This window comes from Anser cygnoides, chromosome 18, assembly GCF_040182565.1.
Source record: "Anser cygnoides isolate HZ-2024a breed goose chromosome 18, Taihu_goose_T2T_genome, whole genome shotgun sequence".
NCBI classification, from domain to species: Eukaryota; Metazoa; Chordata; class Aves; order Anseriformes; family Anatidae; genus Anser; species Anser cygnoides.
In genome coordinates this window covers 13044498-13056790 of record NC_089890.1, presented here as the reverse complement: position 1 = coordinate 13056790, position 12293 = coordinate 13044498, and the positions used below count along the sequence as shown (strand labels likewise).

The window sequence follows — 12293 nt, the reverse complement described above, 5'->3', positions numbered from 1 at the left end:
GAAATCTAAAAAAATATTGCACAGACATTCTGATTCAAAAGCAGTTTATCTCAAAAAAAGATGAGCTGAGAAAATGGAGGCAGTAGAGTGGGGAAGGGAAGTTTTGGGATTGTCTTCTCCATTCCAAAATCCAGTCAATTACATACCAAATGTGCTAGCACATGGACTACAGCATGCCAGGCCCAGAATGGTGGCCCAAATTTTTTTTTTTTTTTTAATGTGACAGGCTATTTTTCCCCAAAAAGAATCTAGACTAACTTCAGTGAACTACAAGGTTCCTTTAACACCCATGAACCCTAGTAAGAGGATATCTCTCCTCACATTCATTGTGTCAATCTGGTACACTACTAAATTATTGCTCATACAAAAATATCATCATCTGCACTGAACAAAATGGGAAACATATCACATTTTATCACTCTTTGGGTAAATTCACAGCACGTCACAGTCATCAATAACAAAAGTATTTGATGTTTCAAAAATGTATTTTAAAATACTGAAACTGGTATTGTCATGATTGTATTTTATCTGCTATGGAACAACTCAATTCCAGCATCAAATTTGCCATTTATAAAAGACACTGTATTGGCTTTAAATTACCCAGCTAATTCACCGTAACCACAAGTAGAACTATCTGGTTTTAAGCAACAGCTAAAAAAGATTTGTGAACAGGGATGTTGAGAAGACTGTTGCACACAGTTTGTACTGAAATATCTGGAAACTTTAATACCTATCTTTGTGCCTTGGAAAGTCCTGTGAGCAGTGAAGGTGATGCAAGGCTGCACATGGTGTCCATAGATATATTCCAAACACCAGAAGACTAAGAACTGCTCTAATATCACAGACATCGGTGTAGTACTAGAAACAATCACTTGGTCTCTTTCAAACAGGTGGTAAATCACACATTTATTATTGGTAACTCTAGAAATTTATTCATACATCATCAAAAATGAATGTATCACATGGAAAATGACATGCTTACAGAAGTGTCTGCCACTAATATTTAAACTCACTAAGCAGGGGGAAACAAACACCAAGGCAGGCAAAGATGAATTTCTTAACATTAAGACATTCAGTACCCATTTTTGCAAAACAGCCTTTTCTTAAAATGTCAGTACTTTAGTGAATGAGGGACAGCATCATCATACATTGAGAGTTTTTTTTCTAAGCACAACAGAACTTTACATCCCACTGTTGCCATTGAACACACTCATGCTGAGAAACATTTAGATCCTCCAAACTTCCACTTCAGTTCAAGGCAGCACTGTCAAATAATACACAAGGTTCTCAGCAGAGCAGTTTAAAATTAAATGAATTAGACCAGTGGGTCTATTTTCAGGAGAGCACCATGCAGCAAATTAAAAGCAACGCTTAAATAGCAGGAAGCTGCCATAGCCTCTTTCATGATTAAGAACCTTGACAAAGCACAGGCAAAGCCAGGCCTAAAATATACAGCACATAGCTATTGGCTTCCACTTTTTATGAACACAGCGATACAGATGCCAGTTCTGTAAAGATCAATTTAAGAAAACAGAAATAACAACAAAAGTTTTTAAACAGACTAAATAAATTCATCTGGAAAAAATGATGCTGCTGTATTACATGCCACCTCTTTGATCTTTAGCAGAGCTGTACGCAGATTTTGGATTGTAACATCTGTTATGGTTACATGCTTAGGAGGGAAGAAAGGTTTTTGTATCCCTGTTAAAAATGCCCCCACATTCTGGATTAGGAACTTAGTGCACTTAGTAAAGGAATGATGAAGAAGGTATTTTGATGTTTGGTCAGTTCTCATCTGGTAGACAACTTTAAATCAAAAATAACTGGAAGTTGAGTTCAACTGAACTTGAACTAGGTTAGACAGTAGTTACAAGATCTCCTGCAAACAGCAATACCACCATTCACATCGTATCACAAACGTGGTATTAACTGTTAACTTTGTTTCTAAGAGAATCCACACAACAACAAAACAAAACAAAACAAAAACCACGTCCCACGTACTTTACTAGTAACCATCATAAACAAGCTTCCTCTTAAACACCAGCCTGATTTTCAGCCACCTGGCAGAAAAGATTTCTTGTAAATTACAATTACAAAAAAATGAAGCCCTGGAAATAAAATGAATGTTCTTACAAGGCCCAGAAATTTAGTGCCCTAAAACAGACTGTATATACCCACAGTCCATCTGTTTTACTCACTTCCTTATACTGCCTCCTAAAAAAGTCCAGTGCCCAAACAGGACCAGTCTTAAAGTCAGACAATCAAACCTTTCTGTGGTAGGGAGCAATCCAACATGATCAGTTTGGCCCTGTTTCATCCACATTGCTCCTGAGTCATATATTTAAAGTCTTTTTACTCATGGAAAGGATGTCTTGCTAACTTTGCGAGGTGTTACAAAGAAAGTTTTATTTGCAGAGAATAAATGCTTGCTGAATGTGAACTTGTAACAGAGCCCAAATGTCATGGGGAACATTTCTGCCAGTTCACTGTCCCACAGGGCATGGGTAAAAGGCTCATGCTAAGTACATAGCTGGAGTGTAGATACACTGGCTTTGTTTTAACTTCCAAACGTATGGGTTGCTCCTTGCGCTCTGCCTTGCTGTCTCTGCTTTGCTCCAGCCAGTAGGCTTTGTGCTTAAATTAGAGCCACGAGTTGCTAGACTTGACGGGAGTGCACGAGCTTCCCAAAAAGAGCCAGGAAAGCAAGAGAGCAATTTGTTTAGAACAAAATCAAGATACCTAGAACAAAATGAATCAAAGTAGCAGGGCCACAACAAGAAGAAAATCCTTAAGTATGGCTTCTTAGCAATGGAGGAGTCCAGGTTATAAATAACAATTTGAATTGTTCAGTTACGAGGATGAATGCAACCTGGTTTGCATTACATGGACTCAATGAGTGACATAGCAATTGTTAAAATAAATGGTTATAACCTGCTTTGGAAGCAGTACACTAACCAAGGGAGATCTGAGACACAGTTTTTCAAAGACAGCATTCCACGCTTCTGCATGCTACTGACAGCATGACACCACTCCCAATCCCATCTCAAATCCTTACCAACCATGCCCTGACACGTACACATACACACACAAAGCACAGAAAGGCAGACTAGAGCCTCCAAAACTTATTAGATACCAACCAGCCAGACAGTGGTGGTCAAGGGTTCTATGTCTAGGTAGAGGCTGGTGATGGTCAGTGTCCCTCAGGGGTCTGTTTTGAGGCCGATGCTTTTCAATATCTTCATTAATGACATAGAAAATGGGATTGAATGCACCCTCAGCAAGTTTGCAGATGACACCAAGCTGAGTGGTGCAGTTAATACCAAAAAAGGATGAGATGTCATTTGAAGGGACCTGGAGAGGCTGGAGAAGTTGGCCCATGTGAACCAAACGAGGTTCAACAAGTCTAAGTGCAAGGTGATGCACCTGGGCCGGGGCAATCCCAGACAGGAGTACAGACTGGGAGAAGAACTCATTGAGAGCAGCCCTGCAGAGAGAGACTTGGGGGTTCTAGTGGACAAAAAGCTCAACATGCACCAGCAGTGTGTGCTTGCAGCCCAGAAGGCCAACTGCATCCTGGTCTGCATCAAGAGAGTCATAACCAGAAGGTGGAGGGAGGTGATTGTCCCCCTCTACTCTGCCCATGTGAGGCCCAACCTGGAGCACTGCGTCCAGGTTCGAGGCTCCCAGCACAAGAAAGATATGGACCTGTTAGAGTGAGTCCAGAGGAGGGATATGAAGATGACCAGAGGGCTGGAGCACCTCTCCTGTGAAGAAAGGCTGAGAGAGATGGGGATGTTCAGCCTGGAGAAGAGAAGGCTCCGGGGAGACCTCACTGCAGCCTTTCAATACTTAAAGCGGTCTTATAAAAAAGATGGAGAGGGACTCTTTACTCGGGTAGATAAGGATAGGACAATGGGGAATGGTCTTAAACTAAAAGAGGATAGGTTTAGACCAGACATTAGGAGGAAATTCTTCACTGTAAGGGTGGTGAGGCACTGGAACAGGTCACCCAGAGAAGTTGTAGATGCCCCATCCCTGGAGTTGTTCAAGGCCAGGCTGGATGTGGCCATGGCTAACCTGATCTAGTGGGTGGCATCCCTGCCTATGGCAGGGGGGTTGGAGTTAGATGATATTTAAGATCTGTTCCAACCCATGCCATTCTGTGATTCTATGATTCTATAATAGGACTAATACTAATTATGTCTCTGTAGAAACAGTTTGTTTTGGAAAATAATATTGCAATTTCGGTCTCACAGAAATAAGTCAGAGATTTATCAGTTGGTTCAGAGTTTTGGGGTTTTCCCCTGGTGGAGTGAGATCAGTATAATGCAGCAAGATGCATCTTCTTCAAAGCTATCTTACAAACCAGTCGAGTACAGAGCTGATCCCCCCAGAAAAAGCTGTTTAGTTTTCACTGTTCTCCTCTTACCCATGCATTTTTAAAGCAGCTAAAAAACCCTGACATAACAGCTCTTCCTCCATGCTGAATTTCAACTCAGGCTTGTGCCAACATGAAAACACAAGATGTGGCCATGTTTGGTTGCCAACCATTCCTGCAACAATCCCACCCACAAAGGAAACAAAAAACATACTGAAATACAGAATTCACTACATGACAGCAGACATTTAATGCCAAATACTGCCTTATAAGCACTTACTACCATTTTCAATACCACCATGCATCTCCAGACACCCGAACAGCAATGACACTGAAGCCAAAGCAGTCGCATAAAAGAAAATTTATTTCCTCAGAACAAGGTCTCATTCAAGAAAAACAGAATGCTGGGAAATGATATTTATTATAGAGAGAAAATCCAGCAGATGGAGAAACTCAATGACAGTCTTAGCCATTAGAAGTAATATATCCATTTCCTTTGCAAAGCATCAAATTTTATTGCACTTAGAAATCAGTAGAACATCTGCTGAGCATGCTGTTATCTGAAACAACCAAACTAAAAATAAAAAGCATACCCAAACCCAAGCCAAATTCCCCATGGGACAGTTGAGTTTTCCAGTTTGGATTAGGTTTACTTTAAACTAGAAGAGAAATCTCAACAAATATGGAAGGGGAGGGATATGATATTCCCTCTCCCTTTGACCAAATAGATTGCTCTGTACTTAATGAATCCAACTTTCCAGAAAAGATAAAGGACATTCTACAAGTTTATTCCATCACCCTTTACCCCTGACTTCCAGGTAATATGAGGACATAAATATGACCACAATAGCTCACACTATGAGATATAAGATCCTATGGCTGTATTTCAAAGTAGTAGCAGAATTAATTCTCTCCTATGGGTTACTCTCTTCAGATAAGCAAATGAAATAAATAGATCAGAAAAGCATTAGGTTTGGGTCACACAAACAAAAGCAAAACTAGAGTCTCCATCTTCCACTGTGCATGCACACAAACTACAAACTCTACTCTCACTTCAGAATGAAAGTTGGCACCTTAAAAAAGATGCCGAAGTTCAGGGTCTCATTAGATACACAGGGAGTGTTGTATTTTGGATTCTCCTGATTAAAACCACAAACATTCAAATATTGCTGCTTCTTGAACAAGCAGAGCTCCCAGGCACATCAGTGAACATTTTGCCAGTGGAAAATCTAGGCCATGGATTTTAAAGGCTGGCCATCAGTAACACAGACACTCATGGCCATCATCAGGAGCTATAAAAAAGAGCACCTATCTGTAACATCATATATTACCTGACCTGTAAACAAGCTGGGCCCAAGAGACCCCACAAAGCTATGGACTGCTGCAGACATGCTTCTTCTGATGCCAGACACAGCTCATGGCAGCTCGTTCATCCACACCAGTACTTCACCAATCTCCCATAAATTTAGGCCCACTCATAAATCCTTGTAAGAAGATCTTATTCTATTATTATTTTTTTCTTCTATATCTCAGTCAGTTGAGGACAACGTTGTCAGTCCATTCCTAAAGAAGCTCAACCACTTGCTGCAAAACTGTGGAAAGAATGAGGAGAGGAGGACAAAAGCGTGCACTGACCTCGCGCATCAAAGAATTCGTCATCGGAGCTCTCCACAGAGTCTTTGAGGACATTCTGCATGTGCCACTGAGCACCACTGAATCGGCGCAGACCAGCTGGAAATACAGAGAGACTCACATTAACCAAAGGGAATGCTCACCTGGGCTCCAGGCTTAAAAGAAAAAAATACATTAACTAACAGTTTGTGTAGATGGCTCAAGAGGATCCACTTGGTCAGGGCACATACTTTAATCTCAAAAAGACAGCCAGAATTTTCAAGATAGCATGAAAATTACACTTGCTTCTAAAAATGATTAAAACAATGTCTTGCTTAAAGATGAGCCTGCATCACTTTCAGCTAATGGAATGACTTGAAAAGCTGAATTCTACCCTGTTGAATTCACCAGGCTGCTCAATTCCAACACTCAAACTATACGTTATTTCTGAGATATGAAGTAGCATTTCCCTAGGAGATGGCAGTAGTTCCTATTTCAATTCTACTTTACTTCTGAAGGAAGTGCCACCCTATTTGGTTCACAGATTTACAAACAAAGTACTGAATTCTTACTCAGAGCTTTTTTCATCAGGCAGCTTTGTTTTGCTAGAGACTAGTGTTTTCATTCAAAGCTTGCTATTAAAAGAAAGGAAGGCAAAACCACATCGGAACAGGTACAATAACAGACATACTTATGTTGTTTCCAGTGGGTTACACATAACTCAAACTAATTTTTAACTAGAAAAACAGAGTTTATTGCCTTATATTAACAATAAAGGCTTCCCAAACCAGTGGCGAACCAGGGTTCAAAAAGGTATCACCAAAGATTCAGTTACTGATGAAAAATTTACTATGAAAATTTTGTAAAATCTGGTATATGCAAATGAGCTGGTTTTATTTATATATTTATCTAAAACAATCTTCGTATTCTGTCTCCTCTCATCCAAAACATTTGGGAATTTTTCTATTTGACTCTCTACAAAGACTGACAGCTGGATCTTGACTGAATAGTCTCATGAAAGTTTACCTCAAAGCTCTGTAACAATATAATGCTACTAATGACACAGGCACTTCTAGTTATTTTTTATTAACACGACATTGTTTTTTTCTGTATATGTGCGTGTGCATAAATGAAGTTGTGGTGTAGACACTCAAAAGATAAAAATGGTCCTTATGGTGACACATAGCACATTCTGATAAGAGGAAACACATAGAAGAGAATGCCAGTGAGTCCAACTGATGCAGCTGCACAGATGGCATTTCTGAGCAGGCCAAGTTTCTGCATGTTGTCAATAACTCATTTACGGGCAGCTCTGCAGCACCCTGCTCCACCTTATAATCATCTGAGACCAGAGGAATAAGGAGCCCTTATGACCCCACCTGTCATCAACGTCACACATTTGAGCTAGAGATAACAAAGCAGTTTTCTTTATGTTCATGAAGACACTGTGTCACCTGCAGGCTGCTCGCCATCATGGAATTCCCTGTCTCAGCAGCTGTGATTCCACAACCCCAGCAAAAGAAAGGAAAGAGCTGAGAAAGCCCAGTTACTATGAGCAGAAGAAGCAATAGGCAGTAGGAGCTGGAGGAGCAGACTACACGCAGCTAAGCAATAGTGAGCTTGCCATCCATTATCAGAAAACAAGCCGGCAATCCTTGAAGCAGACCTACTGGGCTGAAAAACCTTCTGTACCCTGGCAGCAAGCACAGAATGGTATGGCAGAAACACACTTGGACAAGGCTAGCTCCTTAGATGTGCCATTCCTAAAACTGACTTGAGTCAAGCTGGCCTTTGTGTTAATGATACAAAAGACAGAAAACACAGCAAAGCCCCACTAACAGACAGTCTCTGTTGTGCAAGTCAAGAAAGCCAAGACACAAGTTAAAAGCCTCATAACCTTCTTGGAAGAGCCAAAAGGACAAGTTGGTCCCAGTAGATAATCCTCACCTTCTAATGTCACAGGATGTCAAGTATTATGCACATGCCAGAAGAGGCAAAAAAAAGCCTTCCTTTTAATGAGCCATGCTCAGAAGTTTCTAAAAACATACAATCATAGAATGGTTTGAGTTGGAAGGGACCTTAAAGATCATCTAATTCCAACCTGCATGTCATGCACAGGGTCATCTTCCACTAGACCAGGTTGCTCTTCACCATATGCTTGACACAGGAAGATAAAACACTCTGAATGCTATTTTCTTACTCTTTGTAGTAGCAATATTTTTTTAAAAAATAATTGCAGTCCAATTAAACAGCAGCTTCCTGGAGAAGAACTACGACTAGCCTGACTCATAATCAATAACAGCGCTGGCCCCACAAAGAAGGCTTGTGCCTCCAGCAACCTTGGAGTTTTGACCCAGAACGTGAATGGAAGGCAGAGAAAAATATCACAAATCCACAGGGGAAAATTCTGGCTACCAAAAAAACCCTTGGCAGCACCAGTTTTATAATATTGCACTAAGAATGCTTCTAGATTTAGAAGCAACTTAAACACAGCCACAGTCAACAGCAGAAGTCTGTGCAAGCTAGCTGCAGTTCTTCACACTCGTATTTATTTGCTGGCTGGACTGCAATTGCATTGCCCTAGTGCATTAGTCTTATTCAGTCTGCTTCATTCTGTGCCAACAGCTTAGCATTAGCCACCCTCGTAGGACTCTATTAACATTCCCTGATTGCATTAAACACTGGCATTGCCTGGACTCATTGATTTCATTTGCAGTGTCAACTGCTGCATATTTTATTATTTAATTTCAGAGAAGAAAAAGAGCAGACTTACTCCAAAATACAGGCTACCTCCTTGGTGATGATATTTGTTCCTTCTAAGTCAATTAACTTTCTCTTCAAATACCAGATTTGCTGACTGGTTCTTAGCAGCCAGACTTCAGCAATTTTTACAAGCAGGGCAGCAGCTAACATTTCATTTTAGCTGTTCAGTACCAGAGTTTCCGAGGATGGGGAAACTATCCATAAATGCAATGCCTTTAACAGAAACCCACTACATCAGTAATTTGCAATTCATTCACAGTAGCTGAACTAGAGGCACATGTAGTAGTTTCCAGAGGCTGTTTAGACAACACACCAGACTGACAGTAGGACACAAGGGGAATATTTTCACGCAGCAGACAGTCCACAGAAATGCACTGGGACCTTTCCTCTCGAAGAAGCAGAAGCAAAGCTTCCTATCTAAACTGCTTTCTTTTGGACGGTACCACAGGTCGCTACACTCACCTGTTACACAGGCAGCTGACTGTGTTTGCCCTGAGCGCATAGTCACAATAAGAGCTGGTAAGAAGACCAAAGCAGAACTATCTGGCAGTACCGTGCAGAGAAGCTGAATTCTCTGGTTACACTCCTGTATGGTTCTAACTTGGTGGAAAGAGAATTCAACTTTTACTTTTTCTGTTGCAGAGCAGGACATGTGCATGATTACGGACAGGCTAATACACTTTAATTGTAAACTAATGCACCACTCTGAAGATTGCACCGACCACTGATCAATTTACAGACTGGATCTGCATTGATGGGAGAAGGTACAAGGAATAGAAATGCCAGCAAGAAAAACAACAACAACAACAAAATCAAGTCCAATCATTGCCTAACACTACTATGTCCACCGCTAAACCACATCCCTAAGCACAATGTCTGAAATATCTAATACCTACAAATATCTAACCTAAGCCTTTCCTGGCACAGCTTGAGGCCGTTTCCTTGCATTTTAAAGAGAACCCTCGTGTTTGAGCCAACTACGACACTAACAAATTGGAAGCTTCTCATCTCCTCTAGCTACCCTCACAGCTGCAACCATCTCGTTATAAAACTGTGTGGTTAAATTACAGTTTTAACAGACTTGTGACTCTAGGCCACGTATATGTGCCAATACTGACTATAATCTTGCCAGCTCTCATCTGAATACTTAATTTTATGCACATATTTAATCCAACTGAAATCAGTAGAACCATTAATGTGTCTAAAAAAAAGGCAACTGTTAATGTACTGCCAGAATTAGGGCTATAAGATTATATTCACTCAGTCAGCAAAAACTAAATAATTGAAGTGTGCAGTCTCCACTCCGCAAGAACTTCTGGAATTTTAGAAAAGATTTCCAACCCTAGCTCAGAGAACTCTTTTTTTTTTCTTCCACATTGAAACATTTCCTTTCAAGGAAGTTTTTTTGTTGTTGTTGTTTAATTGATTTAAAATTTCTAAATATAACATCTATACAGAAAAAAAGTACTGGAACAGAACTAATACCTTATTTGGGGGTGGAGTGGAAACAGCTTCTTCACGCTTCTTCCTTATTAACTTTTTACATAAACTGCCAACTCCTTGCAGCAGGCAGTGTAGAAGGTATGCCAGAAGAGTCCTCACAGGACCCAAAAAAGATGAAATGATTAAACATATTAAAAATTCCTCCCACATCTCTGGCTCACCCAAAAACCATGTCTCTAGAACCAACATAACCTTCAACAGGATAAGGAACTCACTATTCACCCAGTAATTTCTAGTCACAGTATCACGGGATATCCCTGAACAAACTAAAATAAAATAAAGATGCACTGGACAGACATGTTCTCACGGTACTGGTGCAGAGTAGCCCAGTCAACACAGATTTACGCTGAGCTTAGACCAACCTCAGCAATCTGCAATGGACAACAGCAGGCAATCTGAGGCAAAGGAGAAAGTTAAGACGGCTAGAAAGCATGAAAAGATGACTCCTTCCTGCAAAGTGTCTTTGGATGCAAATTTAGTGGTTCACTAGCTATTTTTACCTTATTTTATTTAATACCATCTCTACCAAATTTGATGCAATCTGTATGGTGTACTGTCATCTCTCTCTCTCTGCATAGTACAACTGCACTCAGATGTGAATGTTAGCAATGCTTAGAATCATTGAAACATCGAATGCTGATGTCTCAAATATTTTCTAAACTCTTTACACTTCTTCTTCCTTTTAAACCCCATTTTGACTGGGACAGAACTTGGAAAAGTACTTTCACTAATCGTATTATTTTCCTTGCAGGACTTCACAGTACTTTCCCCATCCTATACCTGATTTTTCTGGTTTCTATTTCACAATTTCTATGCTGATTTTTTTTGTTGCTTTGGTTGTGGTTTTGTTTGATTGTTTTTAATTCATTGGGTTTCATGTTGATACACATTTCCTCTAAAATAGTTAAGACAGTATAGAAGTTTTGATGAAGGTCACATCTGAAGAATTTAGCACAGAAAATACCCTTCTTTACGTGAACTTGGACTTGCAGATGTTAGCCTGACTGTTACAGGGTAAGGTGTGGAGATCAGAGGAAGAAACATATAGCAACAAACTTTCTGACTTTCTGACTTTCCCATTGTTAGTAAGGTACCTCCATCCTTTTGGCTAAAGATGTTTAATATTTTCTTCTCATGCTTCTTAGTTTAGTAATAACTTCACTGAAAGGCCACAACCTGAGACCTCCTTTATTGCATCTTAGGTGAAAATGCTTTTTATTGGGACTCCTTCCCTTCTTCCTCCCAATGAATAGATATGACTATGCACTACTACAGATCAAATGGTACTCACAGTTGTCTCTAGATTACTGAAATTCAATTTCATTTTTGCATTATACATTGTGATTCAGAAAAGCAGTGACAAGTACTTTACAGATTTTTGGTAGTTTATTGTCAACATCCATTCTAATTTTGTGTTTGATTTCCATTATCACATCAAACAACTGAGGATACAGTTGACAGAATTTTTTGGTTTGGTTGCAGTACACGGGGGAAAAAGAAGGCAAGGGGTTTGAACCGTATTGAATATGTATGTAACACCTAAAACATATAGCAGCTCATTCAGAACTCTGTAGAACTGCTCAACTCCCACCTTACCAGCAATGTAGAATGTTCACAACAACCTTGAAACAGAGAATATCAAACTGACCACTGCTTTAATCTTTCAGTACTTAATTGGCCACTGTTTTACGTTAAAGGTAGTTAATTCATTAGAGCAAAACTCAAACATCCACTTAAACTCAGATCCCTTTGCCTTGTGAAAACGTTGCTCTGCCTGATTTACATTGGAGGTATTATTTAACACGGGAGTAGGAATATGTTGCCTGGCTTCTGGATCTGGCTGGAAATTTCCACCTCTCTGAATGCTGACTTTTATTTAGTATTCTTTGCTAATAGATGTTTATCTGATTACGCGAATGTAATTAGGCAGACAGAATTCCAGAATTCCACTATATGTGACCAGATGTTTCGAATAATCAGTTACTCAATACAGCAGGATCTAAAAATCATCCATCAGGCATGACTTCTGCTAAGGTCT

The 12293-nt window shown here is 40.0% G+C and overlaps 1 protein-coding gene across 5 annotated transcripts in view; it reads right to left on the bottom strand.

Moving 5' to 3' along the window:
* Positions 1-12293, bottom strand: part of PITPNM3 (PITPNM family member 3) — an 88972-nt gene that overhangs the window by 68722 nt on the left and 7957 nt on the right. For 4 of the 5 annotated variants that reach the window (XM_066979695.1, XM_048074099.2, XM_066979697.1 and 1 more), the window contains exon 2: positions 6014-6109. The exons of the other annotated variant lie outside the window; for it this stretch is intronic. In XM_066979695.1, coding sequence (XP_066835796.1) covers positions 6014-6074 — 61 coding nt within the window. In that variant the 5' untranslated portion in view covers positions 6075-6109. The remainder of the gene's footprint in view (positions 1-6013; positions 6110-12293) is intronic. 5 annotated transcript variants of the gene reach the window in all.